Below are 18751 nucleotides of genomic sequence, written 5' to 3' on the forward strand. Positions count from 1 at the left end.
GTGGCGTGGAAGGTGGCATAGAGGTGACATGCAGGGTGGCAGTGGGAGTACATAGGGGCCCTCTAATGAACTGCCAAAGAGAAACCCCAAACCATCCCATAAACCAGCCCTCTCACTCCCACCAGAAATCAAATGGCGTTCCCTGGAAAAATCCCTAAATCCTGAACCCCTCCAGTCGCATGAGCATCCTCCGGGCTCCCTGTATGGGGGACAGCCTTGGGGACAGCCTTGCTTCACACCAAGTGGCTGAGGCTGGGTGGCTGCGCTGGAGCATGCCCAGGGTACCCACGGCCCGGCACAAGTGGTAACTAACTACCCAGCTCAGCGGTAACTACCCAGCTTTTATCGCTCCGCTCTGCCCACCCCTTCCCGGGAGCAAGAGGAGGAAAAAGCCTTTCCCCATGCACTCCAGGGAGAAAGCAAAATAGGGATGGGGAAGAGGAGAAAGCCTCAACAATTTCTGACCAAGCATCAGGCGCAGCAGCAGACCTGGAAGCTTGGCCGGTGCTTTTTCCCAGCCAAATTCTTCCTTAAAATCCCCCTCCCCAGCCTTCCCCTGCCCCACAGCGCTAACCTGGCTTGGTCCCCGCACCGTGATGCTGCTCTCCCAGGGCAGACCCCTGCCTCCTGCCCAGCCGAGCTCACCCAAAGCCATCGCTCCCACCTCCTCTCCTGTCTCACCAGCCATTTCCAGCACTGTAGCTCTGGTTGTGCCGCCCCTGGGACCCCCACAGAACCCCCCTTGCACCCACTCCTGCGAAGCCAGACCCGGGTAACCAGTCTGTACGGTACCAGGAAGGCTGCGGGGAGCACCTGTGGTGGTGCAAAACAATTAGGCGTAAAAGTGTTTTAGAAGAGACCTGCCCCATCTGCATAAATGAATTGGGTCCTAATTCAGGGCAAAGAGGCCACTACGGGCACTGGCAGCACCTTTTCCAGCTCTCCTGTGACGTGGGGACCAAACAGCCATCACCATGTTCCTCTGGGGCCAGGACGCAAGATGCTTTAATTAGAAAAGCTACTTTTTTTGTGCATCTCTGGAGGGAGGTTATGCTGCTCTGGGGAAGCAGCACAGCAGCATCTCACCCTTGCTGGTCCCCATGGATGCCCCATCCCATCAGGAGTGGGTGGCCCCAGTCCCCCAGCACAGAGCACCAGAGCCAAAATTGCCATGGCAGCTACTGCCTGCGCCCTGGGCAGGAGAGCCAAAGCTGGCAGTGATCAAGGAACGGCTCCAATTAACCAGGCAAGCAGATGCCTGTAGGTTGCCCACACACCCACGATGCAGCAGCAGGCAGGTACAGCCCAGCAGCATTGCCATTCTGGCAGGCACTGGATCCAGTTCCCTGGCCACCACGGCAGACAGCAGCAGTGCCTCCCCAAACACCTCCCCTGCTTCACTTGCCCTGCGGTGTGGGACAGCAGGCACATACTGATACTCTTAAGAAGAGGGGCAAATTCTCCTCTCCGTTGCATTCAGGGCTACAGGAACAATATTTTATTGCAGCTTAAGGAGACAGCGGTGGGTCCCAGGGTCTGTGTAACACCACTACTGCAGATTTATGTCCAGCACATGCAGAAAAGCAGGAAAAAAGTCAAATAGCTTTGCCCTTTCTCCTTTTAGCTTGCTTTTAGTCAGCAGAGCATCAGCAAACAGCAACCCTGCTGCCTGAGCACCTGTAAGGGATAGCCCTGCCTGACCGTGGCAAAAGCCACGTGGGATGCCCTGTGCTGGACCACAGTCCAAAGTCAGGGCGGCTGCATGGACCTGAGCTCCGGTCTGCATCTCCATTTACACTGAGGAAGCACCTGCCTCAGATTTGTTTTACCTAGTGAAATCTGACCATTCCCAGATGCCACAGCAGCCTCATCAGCAATGAGAAGGTACCACAGCCCGGCCCGAGCCCTTCGTGTTAACCCCTGGGCACTAACAACGGATTTTCACAGGCGCTCATTTCAGCTGCGTGTTCAGGCATTGCTTTATCACAGTTTTAAGTACACAGCTTTGGATCCAAGAAATAAAAACCAGGAAGCATTTTGTGATTCACCAGTTCCAGCATTTTAATATTAATTAAGTGACACCCAGCTCTGGCGCACACAACCAGGGCTGCACACCTCCTTGCAAGGGCATGAAGTGCAACCAGACTCCCTCTTTCCTAGGTGGCCTGGAGGAGAAATGCATAAATCCTCCAAGGAACAGAGCCAGGGTGGAGGAAGAGGTTCTGCTTCCTGGAGAGAAGATTTTCCCTTCAGATTAAGCTACCTGTCACATCACCTCCCACTGCATCTGAGGAAGCAAAGCCCTGACCCCACCCCGGGGTCATTTTGAAGAGTCAGAGCCCCAGAGAAGGAAGGAGGGAGCTGCTACCTCCACCTTGCATGGAGCAAAGCCTATGAGATAGCTTCAAACCCTAGGGGCTGAAGAGTCCTAGTAGAACCTTCCACAAGCCATCAATGATACAAGGATGGAGCAGCATCCAGCAGCTTGTTATGAACCTGCAGCACATAACGTTTGTGCAATGCATCTGCTAGCAGAGCAGTATGTATAGCTGCAGGGACGGACACAGGGCACCAGTGCTTGCTGCAAGGTGGGCTTGAGAGCCACATGAAATCCGTTGTCACCTCCTGCTCAGCCTACAGCTAGACACCAGAGCTGGAGGGCCTGGAGAGAGGGAGGACTTCTCAGCAAGGGGCAGCGAATGGAAACCTGAAATACAGGTCCTCAGTATTAAACAACAGCTTTAGGCAGACCCAGATCGGTGGGCTCCAGGCTGGTGGTATAGCATCTGGGAAGTTGCAGCGGGAGGCGAATTGCTCCCACTGCAATAGTTGCCTCCAACAGCCTTGCTGCCCCAGAAGCAGCGCTCACACAGCAGCTCCTGAACCCAGACTCTGGTGCTTCCGCGGGGGTGTCACAGCTTAACCCCATCTGGCAGCCAAGCACCACACAGGTACTCTCTCACTGTCCCCACAGTGGGATGGGGGAAGAGGATCAGAAAAGTAAAGGTGAGAAAAGTCACGGGTTGAGATACAGACAGTCCAACAGGTAAAGCAAAAGCCATGCTCATAAGCAAAGCTAGAACAAGGAATTCATGCACCGCTTCCATCAACAGGCATTCAGCCACCTCCAGGAAAGCCAGGCTCTGCCACATAACTGTGACTCAAGAAGACAAATGCCATAATGCCAGATGTCCCCCCTTCTTCTTTCCCTAGCTTATATACTCAGCATGACACCATATGGTATGGAACATCCCTTTGGCTACACACAAAGTTTGGGTCAGCTGTCCTGGCTGGGTCTCTCCCCATTTCCCACACCCCACCAGCCTTCACACTGGCAGGGCCTGAGAAACTAAGAAGTCCTTCTCTTAGTGTAGACATTACCTAGCAACAACCAAAAAACATCAGCATGCCATCAGCCTTGTTCTCACACCAAATCCAAAGCACATCACTGCACCAGCTACTAAAATTGGCTGTCCCCACTGAAGCCAGGGCAGGGTGGAACAGCACACACCAGGGAGACGGTGACCCACCTGCCCCAGTGGGTTTCCTTCTCTGCTAGAAGGATCTTCTCTCACACAGAGGTGGTTTCACCTGCAGAAGGGCAAAATCCTCTTGAACAGCTGCTCAGAGCTGCTTCACCCACTCCAAGTCCAGCCTAGAAGTCCCAGCACCAGCCCTGTGAGGCAGGTGGATGCGGGGTAGCATGCTGCTCCCCAGCAGCCTGATGCAGTTAGCAGAAAGTTTCTGGCTGGCTGCACTGCCACCCAGAACACATGCCTAGGAGCTCCAATACATCTCTGCAGGGCCTTAAGACACTATAGAAAAAAAGTTTGCAAGAGCAGCTTCCGAGAGAAAAAAACCCAAACAAACCAAGAAGTACAAAGCCAGCAATGCAGTTTATTGACAAGTTTCAAAAGTAAAAAATAAAGACAGCATCTTTGCTTCTCTGGGTTTGGATGTCTCAGCTCTACCAAGACACCTACACCCACCAGCTCAGAGCTATATAGTGCTTCAGCTTCAGAAGTGAAAGTTCTGCTTCTTCACTGAGAAGTGATACAGCCCATCTTCACTAGTCCGAGGCTGCAGATCTGGATTTTCCTACAAGGAAGTCGATAGCCATCCGTTAAGGCTTCTGCGTCTTAATAAACCTGAGCATCTGCACCAGAGCTTGCCTGAAGCTTTTTACAGCAGCTCACTGTTTTATTCTTGTTTTAAAGAAGTTCTGCTGCTGTAATAAGCCCTTAAGATCAACTTGGCTAATAGAGAGAGCTAACAGACAGCCCAAGTCCTCCTGTTCTTCACAGCACACTGAACCTGCAGCATCCCCGAACCTCAGAGTGGCCAAGGCTACAGGCTCAGACACCAGAGGTGGAAGAGTGGCTAGCGGCAGAACCCTCTCAAATGAAATGCCTGCTTGGAGCAGCAACAAGCCAGGACTGCTCTGGAGAGCCGTTTCCTTTGCATCCCACCCCTCTGGCGGGTGGTGGTGTGGAGGAGAGCTCCCTCCACACCCTCCCAGGGACACCCCACAGACCCTGTTCTGGGCAAAGGACTACAACAGACGTTTGCTCCCTGCTGCTGCAGTTCACATCTAGACTTGAACCTCAGCTCCGAGATCTGCCAGACTGCTAAGCCTCTTCCCTGATGTTTCCCCATCTGTGAGACCAAGACCAGAACTGAGCATAGCATCTGTGACAGTCACGGGACACTTGCAACTGCTAGCTGGTGTCCTATCCTTTTTTCCTAAGTTTGTTAGCATGAGAAGGGTCAAGTAATCCAAATGCAACCTGAGCACGGTTATCAGCAGAGTAGGAGGCTTCCATTCATAGTGACAAGCTAGCTCAGCTCCAAAGGAGGAAACTTCTCCACATTTGGTATTCATACCAGCCACTGCAGTAACTCCAGTTACTGATGCCAGTTTAAATTCCAGCAGCAAGATGCTATCAAGGCAGCCATATCTCTTGTGCAACTCATCAGCTGACAACTCAGAGATTTTACAGGCCTTTAGAAGCAACTGGAACAAGCTGCAAGGACTACTCTGGTCACGTAGAGGTCTCCTCCAGAAACCTCTCAGCATCCTTGAAGGATGTGCTTTGTTCCAGTGTGTAATAGCTTTGCATTTTCAGATGAGAGACAGCAAGAGCTCACATACCTCACCAGAAAAGTATTTCTCTATGATTTTCAGTGCAGCTTGGTAGACCATGTTGTTTTCATGGGTTTGCAAGGCTTCAATTTTCTCCAGACCATCAAGCTCTTCTACCAGCAGACACAACCTTTCTGTCTCTCCCAGCTTCTCAGCTACCTGTAACATCAGATAACCAAGCAGGAAAAATATAACTTATCAGTAACAGGTCTGAGATGGCCTTTACTGTAAGACCCTGATCTTGCAAGTCAAAGGACCACAGACCCTGCATTTACGGGCCTTACCTGGTCCCAGGGATGTGACTATTTTGTCTATGAAACATCAGTCCCTGCCGGGATTACTGCACAGCGGCTTGGCTGCCAACCCAAGAAGCTAGCCAAGCCCTACTTTGTGACATCTGAGAAGCAGCAGGGGTGACCTGTCACCTATTTCATTTGCAGAAGCCATTTCAATGGGTTAAAGGTGCCACAAGAAGCAGGCACACAGACGCCAGCTGGCAGTGCCCCTGAGGCCACCTGGTTCCTCTGCAGCTGCATTTCTGCAAGACCTTCACCTTTGTCCAGCTTAGGGATTAATATGTAACCTCTTATCCTTTCCAGAAGGAGGCTAAAGTCACTGGAGGTGGAGAGGAACATTTTGGGAACTTAATCTTGCCAAGCCCTTTGGACAACCCAAGAGCGTCAGACAACACGAAGTCTACTTCTTATTCCTGCAAGATTAGCAGCTGCTGCTCTAACCACGCAGTGTGAGCATTCCACCCACACCTCGCTGCTCTTTTGGAGAAGGAATGCAAGAGAAGAGATCTTACCGAGAAGATATTTGAAATGGTATCCAGGATGACCAGGATAGTTTTGCTGTCTCTGGCCAGGAGCAGGTTGAGCAGAGGTTTGAGGACCCCAGCCCGGATGAGCTCCACCACCTGCTCAGTTGTGCCTCCTGTTGTGAAGTTGGCCACTGCCCACACAGCTTCCTTCTGAGCTTTGAAGTCTCCCTGGAAGACCAGCACCGTGAGGGCTTTCCCAGGCTTTAGCACCCCTCTAACATCAGTGTCAGGTGAGGGCAGCCATTGCCCTTGCCTTCTGTTTGGGCTGACCCACCTTCCCCAGGACTTTGAGTGATGGGTGGACCCTGGCAGAGCTGCCAAGAGCAGCTCCAAACCACCCTTTCATGCGGGCGTAGTGACCAGGCTGTTCCAAGGATCTCAACAGCTTTGCAGCAGACTGCTCAGGTAGCCCTTGGGCACATGCTGAGCGCTTCACAGATGAGGCACCACGGACCTCATGAATCCCAGCATGGCTTCCACAGCAGCCATGTCCAGCACTGCATCCCTCCCTTACCTTATCGAGCAGCTCCAGCAGAGGCGGCAATAACCCACAGGTGATGAGTTGTTGGATCTGCTGGGAAGGCCCTGCCGCAATGTTACTGAGCGCCCACGCGGCTTCCTTCTGTATAGTTGACTTTGCATGTTGCAGGAAACCGCGCAGGACAGCCAAGACGCCAGCGTCGATAGCTGCCTGGGTCTGCTCATCAGTCCCTGTGACTACATTCCCAATGGCACGGAGAGCTGGAGTCTAGACAGAGATTAAAAGATGAGGAGAATCCTTACCTCAAGGGCTATGTGCCAGAAAGTCCAGCAAGATCCCTCACTAAGTGCTTGATCCTTCAAATAAGGAAAGCATCGTGGGTGATTATGTTGCATTTACAGACCTATCGTCCTCCTGTTTTGCTCTAAGCAGCTTTACGGTTTCTATCTAGCCTGGCAGCCACCGCAAGCTGGAACAGAGCACTGGCTTGACAAACACAATCCAAACTGCAGTCTGAGGAGACAGACCACACTTGCCACAGAGTCAGCGGCAAGTAAGACATGCCTTCCCTCTCCTCAGACATTCCTACGTTAACAGACCAGAGACTGGAGGTTGCCAATAGTTTCGTACCATAATAATCAGCTCCAGGCTGGACATGAGTTCCACCAGCCTCGGGAGAATCCCTGTATCCACCACAATTTGGATGCGGTCATTGGAGCCGTCAGTCAGATAGGAAATGGCCCAGCAGGAGTCAGAAATTACATCCTTGTCCTCATGTTGTATGAGGCAGACGAGGACTGGCAGTATCTGCTTCACCGCATCCAGGGAAGGGTAGGGGTTCTTGTTCCTACAGAGGTTTGATAGTGTCCATGTGATGTTCCTCAGGAACCCAATCTGAAACACAAGGGAGGTGTAAGATCCTTACTGCATTAACAGGTGAGGAAGAGGCAGCACCCTTGATCTGATCCCTACAGCTCAGGGATGTATTCAGAAGAGCCTTCTTGAGGACTGAGGCTTATTTGAAGAAGGGAGATTAAACAGATAAGTGACTAAGACAATGGATTCATCCCCTCCCTCCCCAGTATTGAGTTACAATAACTTAAGCTCTAGTGGTGTGACAAGCTACTGTAACAAAGGTACAAAACAGCTTATTTTCTGGTTCCTTGGACAGATTACAGAGATTCTTCAGACACAGTCAGGAATTTGGTTTTTAATATAGCATCAATCAGAACGAGCTGCTCATTCTGGAGTAGGGCACCTCAAGGGTTTAAGTTGCAGCATTCAGACAGTTCATCCCAGTAAGGATGCTCCCAGGAGAGCAGAGCTACACGTAAAGCATTGCAGCTACCAAGGGGTGTGTTTCTTCGTAAAATCAAGGGTGCATTGGGCTAGGAATAGAGCAGACAAAAAAAGTCATTTGTTGGTCATTCCCCCCCCCCCCCCCAAGAACATCTTGCAATATAAACTCACAGAAGGCCTGGAGAATGTTTTCTTAACACTAGCCTAAGAGGCCATAGCTATGCCTACAGAAAGCATACAGCTTCCACCCCACCCAGGGACAGAAAATCTGGAAGCATTGGTACTGCTGTTACAGCCCTCAAAAGAAGGATAAGGTGGACTGGAAAAGGTGTAAGGAGAAGGTCCTTCTCCTCCAGAGACCAAGAAAGCAGTGGGGCAGGCACCACTGCAGAAGGGCAGAGATAAGCCACAGATCCAGCAGTTTAGAGCTGCCCCAAAAGTACCAGGAGGAAGCTTGAAGGGCAAGTTCAGCCCTTCCACATGCATATGCAAGTCTACCTTGTACCCTTTTCATCTTGTCCCTAACCTGAGATAGTCGAAGCCGAATAGGAAAGATAAGACTAGAAGACATCACATCACCTTAAGACAGCCTGCTTGGCACCCCCAGCTTTGTATGTAGCTGAGAGGCAGGGTCATCAAAAGCAGTTTAGGACAGGGTCTCATTCAGCTACAGACAGCTTGTTGTGCTCCATCATCTGGCTTGTAAACCATTCACCCATTACCCAAGTGATTAAGAGTGTTAAGCCAAGAAAATGAAGGTTATTTACTGGAATTGAAGGCGACACCAGAGCCAGCAAGGGAGGAATCACATTGCATCTGATAAGAGCATCTCTGTATAGAGGACCATCGCCTGTACAGATGAAAAAGGGTTGTTCATGGCATCTGCCCAAGTCACAGGACCATCAATACCAAACAGCAATCAGACCTGCAGGCACAGACCAGGGCTGGGTGGCCAGGCTCCCTCACCAGCCACACACCATTAAGTGTTTCCAGGTGGGGAGGTAGACTGGAGTGCCACAGTGGCTGCTTCATGGCAGGCCAGCCAGACATGACCCATTCTGCTCTCCCCGAGAGCATCAGCGGGTTACACCATCCCAGCAGGATGGAGCCTTGTACTTTGCTTTGGCCAAAATCCTCTTGCAGAACCAACACAGGGTCTCTGAGGCTGCCAGGCCATATGGAGGGGGTTTCAATAGGTGCAGCAGCTTGGAGGCAAAGCTGCAGGGACACCAGGCTGTCTTGAGGAACACCAATGTATTTAGCCGCCCAGCACGGGCTCCTCTGCCTGCCCCTGAGCCCAGGCCTGGGGACCTCTGCCTACCTGCGATGTTGCCCAGTGCCCACACGGACTGCTCGCTGATGTGCATGTGTGGGGAGGACAGGAGGGAGATGAAGGCTGGGATGGCACCTGCCTCCACCACCACCTTGGTGTGCTCAGAGGTGCCCGAGGCAACGTTAGTCAGTGCCCAGGCTGCCTCAAACTGCAGAGGAGCATTGTCAGCGTAGGTCAGGAATTCAACCAGCCTGGGGATGATCCCCAGCCTGATGATCTGATTGATAGGAGGGTCATTCTGCCTGGACAGCATTCTCCTGTGGGAGAGAGGACAGCACAGCCTGCCATGAGAAACCCTCTGTGGTAGCATAATCAATCATAACCAGAGCAGGTACAAGGTTGTGGCTTGCAAGGGCAGCATTCCCCCACCCCCCCCCAAGATGTGCTAGTTCAGCATCTCATGTCAGCAAACCCTCTGGCAGAGGAGTTGCCATAGAGAGGCTTCTGCAGAAGATGGGTCTAAAAAAGATGCTGAAGCAACAGCAGGGTTTCTGTTAGAGCGCAGTACTTCACACATCCTTTTGGGACCATGACAACACAATTCCATGCTCCCCACCTTGCAGGAGTTTCAGACAGTGAAAGTTTGGTGTCTGCAATTTGTTCTCTTACAGCCTGCAAGGCTGCCTCTGCTGCTCCCTGCCTCAGGAGCACTGCCCAGCCCTGCGCAGAACAGAGCTCGCATTTAAGATGAAGCTCCACAGACCACTTTTCCAGCTAAACCCCAAGAATCACTGACTCCCCACTGCTGTTCCCCACCTCACACATGCACAGAAGTGTGTGGAGCTGCCAGGGAGATGGGATCAGGGCATTGACTGCATCCAAGAAAGCCAGAAAAAGAAATTTTCAGCTGATCTGCTTCCAAGCCTGGTTTGTGAGTGCTGGCAGCGCTGAGGTGCAAACCCACAGCTCAGGGCTGTGTCAGTGCTGCAGATGGTGGCCCTCCATGGCTTGGTGGGCCACCAGGGCACTTTGGGCAGGCAGAAAGTCAGCTCCACGCCAACTACAGCAGATTAGGGAGCCAGTTGTGACTTGCTCCTTGAGGAAGGGTCTACTCTGGCCATCCCCCAGTTAAGACCTTGGGAGCAAAGCTTTTGATCTGCTCACCATGAGCAGACAGATCTACAGCCACTGCAAACAGAGCCAGTCCCCCAGCACATGGGCAGATCAGGACAGCCAAGGAAGCACCAGCAGCAACGCAGCCTCTCCTGGACCCTCAGGAGACAGCCCTGTTGCCAGCTGGGGAATGATGGCACCCTGTGATCTTTCCTGCCCCCACCCAGGTGGGGACAGCCCTGCTCAGCACTGACCCTTACAGAGCCAAGCTCACCAGCCCTTGTTCTGCCCAAGCCTTCGGCACTTGTTTTCATGTGGAATCCAGTGTGATCCCAGCACAGGCAGCAGCTCCAGGAGCCACAGCCAACCCCTTGGTTCAACCACACAGGTCCCTGCCACAGGACTGCCCAGAGCCAAGCAAGGCACACAGAGCAGTCACCAGCTGAGGTTCCTCAGGGCAGTTTGGGTTACCAGGCTCCTTTGTCATCTCTTCAAACAGAAAGAAGTGCTTTCTGCCAGCAAGACCCACCGCAGCTCCATCGGCCACCTCCCTGCCAGTGAGGAGTAGCCAGGCAGCATACCTGGTGGCCTGCGTGGCTTGCAGCTGCAGCTTGGTGTTGCTCCCACTCAGGGCTTCAACGATTTCCTCCCAGGACAGCTGAATAATCTGTGTCACAGGGAATGATTCAGAGTCAGACAGCAAACCAGGGCTCCCTCCAGTTTAATCTCTGCAGTCAATCAGCTGTCTAGACCCGAGTCAGTCACCACTTCATATCTAAGCAGTGTCTACTCTTTATGCAATGCAGTTTCGAGATGAGGCAGAGGAAGAGAATCCACAAAAGCCTTCAAGGCAACTAATCCTTATAATCAAGCATGGAAAGAGTCACTGACACACCATAATGGGCCTACAAGCTCAGTAATTACCCCTCAGTGCACAGGGAACCAGACGGGAGCCCCGCCAGCTCCCAGCAAGCTGGAGCACCAGCCTGTTCAACCTGACACCGAGGGAAGCCACAACAGACACCACCTCCATGCAAAAAAAAAAACCTACAGAAAAAGGTTAGGCATTCTGAAACACTCCAGTGCTGGGCATGGCGATCAGGAGCAGCACTGGCTATTTAACCCAGGTCACCCAAACTGGGCTTGGTAGCGGTCCAAGTAGCAGATGATACCTACTGCACAAGCCATGGCACTGATCCTGCCCAGGTGCAGAGCACCCAGCACTCACCTCATTTCCTGTGTCTTCTGGAGAAAGACTCTTCTCCGTGAGACTGAATGAAATACTCCTGCGCTTCAGGATCTGGTCATTCTTCTTGGCCTTTCGCAGCTCAGTGCTCACCTCCATCCTTTGCCTCCGCAGGGCCTGGCAAGGAGGAGAAAGGCACCAATGCCACCAGCGTCTGCATCACCCAGTTCCCCAAGGAGCTCATCTCTGCAACCCTCTGCCCCAAGTTTCCTACACAAGGGGTGCAGAGCACCAACATCAACCACAACCCCCCAGGCCACAGGAGATGGGACCAAGTAAAGCCTCTCACTTTGTGCCTCCCAGGGACACGGGCTGCTGGGTGAACCAGCAACCAGTGGGTGTTTTTTAAAAGTAGATTTGCTGAACCTGAAAGGCAAACCCTCATCTCCTCTACTGGCTTAAAGCAAGCTGACAGATCCCATGGTCTGACATCTCATAGCAGCCCCCTCTCTGCAGAGATAACTGCTGCAGAGAACCCAGCAGGCTGGCACTGAACCATCTCCCTTCCCCAGCACAGCTCTGAGTCACCCGCCCAAAACTCGTGTTCCCCCTGCCTCTGCCACCACACTCCTCGCAGTCCAGCTCCACACCACAGCTCAAAAAGCTAACCGAGCACCCCTGCTAGCAAAGCCAGCCCCGGCTTTGCTGCCCTGTACAGAATGGCTACGGTTGGAAGGGACCTCCAGAGGTCATCTTGTCCAACCATCTGCTTAAGCAGGTAGATTGGGGGGGGTGGGGTGGCAATTGCACTTCAGAAGCCTTTACATCAGCTGCTGCCATCAGGCAACCCCCCAGTGGGCTCTGCTGTTGCCCAAAGGGGATGGCACGGGTAGGTACTTACGGCCAAGTCCTTGCCCTTGTTCTTGAACATCTTCATCCGCTCACTGCGCTCGTTCATGAATGACATCTTGGCAGGTTTGAGAGAGGTGCCAGCTGAAACCCTTTGTGTGCTTTTGGGGTTCAGGACAGAACAGGGTCAGGTCACAACTACACGGCAATATCCACCTCCACCCACAGAGGGGTCTGGGACCCCCACACTCCCCCAACAGCCTGGGCCACACATGTCCTGCTCCCCAGCCCCTGGCAAGGGAATGCTGGAGGTCCCCTGCCCTAGGTAGAGCTCAGAAGGATCCTCACACGCTGCCACTGAGCCACCGAACTAAACATAAGCACAAACTACCACTTTAATGCCAGGCTACAAGAGTCACAGTGGCTGCTGTAATCCCACAAGGATGGCAGACCCCCCGACTTCCCACAGTTACAGGAACACCACCTTCCACCAGTTCTGCTCCCAGGGCTCTTAGGTTTACTTAGACACACAGCCCAAACCTGGCAAGGTGTCTTCCCTCCAAAGTCACCAGCTTAAGGTCTGATTTAAGGACAAGCAGCTACATCCAAGCCTACTTACTCACCCCACTACACAGCCCAGCTTTCCACACTGGGACTCCCCCACTAGGAAAGACACAAAGTCACATGCAGTAGCATGAAGTAACCAAGTTCAACTACATAAAGGGCTCTCCTGGAAACCCAGCTACCAGTAAGGATTATCAGCTGAAAGACTTTAAATAGGGACCTGTGAAAACAATTTCTAAGCCTCTCCTAGTAAGAGCCACAGGCATACACACAAGTAAGGCCAAGAGCAGCCCTTCAAGCAGCTTTTGTCAGAGAGTGCCAGGCTTCCACCCAGCAGGAGTCAAGATGTTTTCAGAGCAGCCAGACACCACCAAGGGCTCCCTAAAGCCAGGTTGTGCTTAAACACACTCAGAGGCTGATCATACCCAGGTGGCACATCTTCCCCTTCCCTCCAGGCTTACAGCCAACACCTGTGGCTCAGGTCAGCCAAGAGCTCTTCTTAAGCCATCTTTCCAAGTTGTAAGTTTTTGGTCCTCTCTCTCCCCCTCTATTTCCTACCCCAGCAGCCCACAGCAGCTCTTTGCCCCAGCACAGCAGTTAGCCACCAAGCTGCAGAGGTCCCCCAGCTGGCAGGGGGGTCAGGCTGAGCCACCTCCTGGCTCAAGCCAAGTGCAACCCCCAGGGCTTGCACCCCACATGCAAACCTCAGGGTCTGCTTCAGCCTGCCTTCCTCTGCTTCACCTCCATCAGAGGAAGACAGTAGCATCACAAAAACACCACCTCTTCCTGGGGAAGCTTCCTCCACCCCCATCCCAAGAAGTGCACCACAACCCCCTCAGTGACACTAGCCAAGCAGGAGAACCAGCACAGCCCCAAACAGCAACCCCAAAATCACCACAGGGTGGAAGGGACCAGACTCCCACCACCCCAAAAGAGGAGAAGAACTACTCACCACAACACCCTCTCACACCCCATCACCCTCAACTTCCTCTTTTATTGCCCCATGAAGCCATGTACCCCCCAGCTCCCCCCCATGATTGGCTCTTCCCAGGACAGCCTCCCATTATCTCCAGCTGCCCCCTTGCCATGGCCACCTGGATGCACCTAGAGGAAGATGGATGGTGATGGCTGCCCTCCTGCCTGGGCTGCCCCGCTCAGTCCTGTCCCCGCCCTGGCCTCCTTCTTATGTTCATGCTTTGCCTGCTTTGGCCTTCTTTGTGGCCAGATCCTTCAGAGGAGATGCCAGCCTACACGTGTACATTGTCCCGTGACACCAGGGACAGTCGAGGTGCTGCCTCCCCATCACTGTGCAGGGGGTAGGCAGTCTGGGGATGCCCCTGTTTTGGCTGGCTAGCTGGAAGATCCTTGTGGGCAGTGATGCAGGCCAGGAGAACAGCTGCCTTTGGCTAGCAGGGACCGGGACCACAGAGCCAGGTGGTAGCCGAGGGCAATCAGCTGCACAGGGGTTGCAAGTGGGCTGAGACAGGATTAAAAAACTCGGAGCAGCAGGTGCTGGGCGGCTGGCTGGCATGAGCAGGAGCCCAGCGTGGCTGCAACAGGAGGTAGCATGGAGAGAAACCCAGCAGGAACCTATTATCCTCGTGAGTCATTTAGATTTTGGCCAGGAGCTGCTGGGCAGCTCTTATCATGTATGTTATGTGCTATCACAACCTCCATCAGCTTTTGTCAGGAGATTGTTTGCATTTACGGTGCCCTAACACCAGTTACACGCTGATGCTCAGGCTGCTTGCACAGCTTGCCCTGCTCCCTGTGCCACTGCTCCAGCCATGAGGGCCAACAGCATCCGTGCTCTCAAAAGAGTGACTCACAGCGGGGCTTGGCTACTGTGGGCAGTTCTGGGGGCTCTGAAGTGCTGAAGGCCCCCTGGTTTTGCAAGCCCTCCAGGCCATCAGCCGTTTTTAGCAAAGCCCCGTAAAACCCATGGCATTCGTTCACCTCCGTGCAAAGGTACCAGCCCATAGGGAGAGGAGGAGCAGTAGTTGCCAAATGGGTAGGGAAAGTAGCTATTAAAATATTTAATTAAAACCTGATTTTAAATTACTTGACATCTTTTTCTGTTAGAGAGCACCGTAGTTCAGAGCAGGCACCTGGGCTCGCTGCAGGAAGGTGGGAGCAAGGGGGTGCTGGGAGGCAGGTGGGAGCAGCACCCACTGCCGGGGGCTGCACCCGCTGCATGGGCCTTCGTACCCTGCCAGCTGTGCATGCGGGAGCCACTTCAAACCAATTTATATGAGTTTCAGGGAACAACTAGCTCACTGTGCAGCTATTTCCAGCATGGAAATACCTATGGAAATATCCTGTGCAATACCTGGGCTGCTTGAAGTCATGGATTCAAATCCCGGGATCATATAAATTCTCCCTCTCAAGGTGAATGAAATGAGTTGTACAAAGCTTTGTGTGGAAGATGATGGGGGGGGGGGGAGCTGAGAAAAGACCTTCAGATAAATCTGGTGTTCATAGGCATTAAAAAGCCAGTTGTGCTAATCCTAGACGCTGTATTTTTAAGCTTCAAGTGCCACTGGTTGCATTATCTTGTTTCTTGGCTACTTGAGACAGGAAAATTACATTTCAATTGCTTTTTAATTCAGCTTAATCTGGTGCAAAAGTTGGTGTGCACCCTCTAATTTTGTTTTCTGTGCGGTTTGTTTCCACTAATTCCTAATCAGCCAATGCTAAATCAAAACAGGCCTGGCTCAAGCTGAAATAGATGAGTTCTCACAACCTTTCCAAGCGATTTAATTAAATTGGCTTAAAATCATGCCCTAAGATAAGTGGGGGCAGCCTCCTGCATAGGCCAGCCCCCAGCATTTGCTCCTCTGCCTGGAGAGCTCTCTCACCCAAGGGGCTGCACGACGTGAACGTGCAACAAGGCTGAGAGAATGTTATCGTTACCCTGGGCTGCTCTTTTTCTCTCTGCCCTTTCCATTCCTTCTCCACCTGCCAAGTGCAATCAGGCCCATCCTGTTCGGTCCGCGGTCACTGCCAGCACAGGGAGGGAGGGGATGGAGAGAGAAAAACATGTGCAAATTGATTAGTAACCCCCTCCCCAGTTCCGCTTCAGTCACTGATGGCACAAGGGGCGGCACTGCTGAGAGCAGGCAGAGGATGAGCAGGGCTGAATTCAGCCTGTGCCAAGGACACGGGCAGATCGATGTTTGCCAAACCAGAGAGGGAACAACCACTGGAGGAAAAAGCCCCACTGTTTCAGTTTTCAGCGTAATAAGAGGGTATCACAGCTAATGGAGAGGAAAGGAGATAAACCCCTAAATCTACGTGACAGCATCCCCTGAGCTCACCCTTGTGTGCTCAAGCTGAAAATCCACACTGTGACAGGTATGAAAAGCTGCGGTTCCAGTTTAGAGGTTTTCTTTGTGGCTGCTCTCTCGCACCCTGCCACCCTTTGTCCTGCGCTCCCACCAGGGCACCGCAGGTTCGTTAGGCTGTGACTGGTGGCGAATTAAAAAATACTAGTTTTAAGCCCTGAGAAAAAACCAGTGATTTTTCCTCTGTTTTTTCACGTTTCTTTAACAGGTTTACCCTCACTGCGTGCAGAGAGAGGTACTGGTTGGGCAAGATGTCAGCGTGTGGCATCTGTGGCAGGGTTAGATGGGGCAGGAGCATCCCGGGCTCCATGGCAGGAGGTTGCAAGGCCACAGCAGCTGGTCAGAGCAATCCCTCTGCGAAAGGAGAGCCTCAGCTGGCAGAGAGCGAGCAAAGGTAGGGATTCCTGCCAACCCCCTGAACGTCTGCTCTCAGACAGCATATTTTCTTCGTCAGCTTTAATGTAGCCCATTAAGTTAACATCAACAAATTAATTTTACTTATTAGTTACAGTAACAGCAAGGAAATATCCATGTGGGTTCCTGAACCAGCTGCAGAGGTAACTGCTGGTGGATGCAGGGCAATTCTCAAGTGTGGCAGGGATGAAGCCTGGAAATTCCTCCTTTTTCCATTTGTGATGCATCCTCCCAGTGCAGGATCCTGGAGGGAGGCCGCACTAACTTTGCAGCCTGCAAAGGTTCCTCCTGAGGAGGCAGACAGGCAGCCGGTGCCCCCTCTGCCCCCCCACCCCCAGCCATTAGATTGATTTCAGTCCTATTGTTTGTGCAGCAGCCGCGGGTTTGGGTTGAGATCAGAGCTGCATTGTGCCAGGCACTAAACAAGCACATAATAAGTGACAGCCCTGTCCGTTACAGTCTATCTAATCAGGGCATGCAGAAGGTGGGAGAAGGGATTTATTGTTATCCCTGTCTTACTGCTGAGCCAGAGGCAAAGCCAAGCACCACAGCTGGATTTTCCAAGGCTCAGGGTGCAGCCTGTTGTTTCCCCTAATTTAGTGCAGCAGCCTCAAAAATTGGTCCTGCTTTTCTCTCCCTCCACTTTTCTCCCACTCCCCCACTTTTCTCCCCCTGCTCCGCTGCAGCCGCGGAGCCGTGGGGATGTGTCAGTTCAGACAGCTCATTTGAAGGGAAAACAACCCACGAAAATACAGAAAGGAGTATGGGTTTCCATCAGTTTGGTTGAAACAGCTCCTGCTGTGGCCGTGGGATTTTTAGAGCTGGTAGACAAGGGGGAGAAGTGTCCCTGAGGGCGGGCAGCATCACAGCATCACATCGCGCATCTCCATTGTATCTCGCATCTCGCATTGCTGGCAGTTATGGCAGGTCAGGGCAAACCGGACCCCAGCCCAGTGCCTCGTCCCTGTGGTCCCTATGGGAACGTACCAGGGCTCTGCGATGGCGTGGCACCAAGAGGAGGGAAGCCTGTTTTAAAGACAGCTTAATTTTCTCCCAAATACCTGAGAATTTGGCCTGTTGAAGTTGGGTTTGATAAATACCAGCTCTGCTGTGGTTGTCTGCTGCACTGTGGGACTTCATTCCTGCAATTCTCATTCAGGTTTGCTAGGCTTTTGTGTTTGGTTGAGCAAATAGATCACAATACTTCTGTGAGGTTACATGGACTCGAAAACTTGTCCCTCCGTGTGGTGCTTTTCAAGGCAAAGCGTTCTTCAGTGCCTTTTCCCAGCCACAAACAGGATCACTCACTCAGAAATGTAGGTGCTGAAGAAAGAAAAGGAAAAAGAAGTCACATTGATGTGATACGGAAGAGATCTAGATCCATTGATAAAGAGGCCTGGCAGAGCTGGGGATTCCCTGGGAATGAAGGAGAAGGGAATTGCTGGCGGGAAGACAGCTTGTAAAGTGGGTATCACCATGAAGTGTAACGCCAACCAATTATCCCATCAGCTGGGCTGGAGCCAGTGGGAGCTCCAGTGGAGCTCCCTAAGCCTGGGCTAGAGTTGGTGGGAGCTCCAGCTCCCTGAGCCTGGGGAGGGGAAGCTCGGGAAGAGCGGCAGGCTGCAGTGGGAGCTGCACGAGCTCTTCCCACTTGCCAAACGCAGCTGCTAATGTCCGTTCAGCAGCCAGTGTAAGTGATGCCCCAGAAAACCAGCACAGCCCTGGAGGGCTTGTAACTCCACACCAGGCTGAACATGAAAGAACTAATTTTAACTTCTAAGTAGCAACCTTTCTGCCAGCCACGGAGGGATTAGAGTAACAGTTTTTGAAATTATTTAAAAATAACATCAGACTTAATCATAGCTATTTATTAAATCCATTATCCTCTGTCAGCTATGGGACACTGATTTATTCAGCTGTGGAAACTATAATCACCTATGGCCAAAAATCTTTCTTTCCTTTTTTTTTCCTCACAGGCAAAAAGCAGTAATTATTCCTTTAGTCCCTGAATCTACAACTCAAGGAACTGAAACAGTGAAATGTATGGTGAATTTGGGGATGAGACACAATGGGGTGATGAAGAAACCTTGGAATTACTGAAAAAACCCATAAATTTGTATAAATCACGCATGACCGTGCTTCATCGCACCTAGCAGGAGAAAGGCTAAGGTGCTCTCTAAAGGAGTGGAGTACCTTGTAGATCATGTAGGAAAGAGAAACTCCATGAAAACATCAGAAAACCCGTATAAATCATGGGGACCT

General features: G+C 52.1%; 1 protein-coding gene across 1 annotated transcript; it reads right to left on the reverse strand.

Annotated features, from left to right (window-relative positions):
• Positions 1 to 3917: 3917 nt before the first annotated feature.
• Positions 3918 to 13168, reverse strand: KPNA7 (karyopherin subunit alpha 7). Its single transcript, XM_005228991.3, has 10 exons — positions 12220 to 13168; positions 11361 to 11495; positions 10714 to 10799; positions 9068 to 9336; positions 8514 to 8596; positions 7078 to 7341; positions 6481 to 6714; positions 5952 to 6134; positions 5153 to 5302; positions 3918 to 4098 (listed from the first exon to the last, which is right to left on the reverse strand). The coding sequence occupies exons 1-10, from the start codon at positions 12283 to 12285 to the stop codon at positions 4018 to 4020; spliced, it is 1551 nt and encodes a 516-aa protein (XP_005229048.1). The 5' UTR covers positions 12286 to 13168; the 3' UTR covers positions 3918 to 4017.
• Between the last annotated feature and the right edge of the window lie 5583 nt (positions 13169 to 18751).

The sequence above is a fragment of the Falco peregrinus genome, chromosome 5, assembly GCF_023634155.1.
Source record: "Falco peregrinus isolate bFalPer1 chromosome 5, bFalPer1.pri, whole genome shotgun sequence".
Taxonomy (NCBI): domain Eukaryota; kingdom Metazoa; phylum Chordata; class Aves; order Falconiformes; family Falconidae; genus Falco; species Falco peregrinus.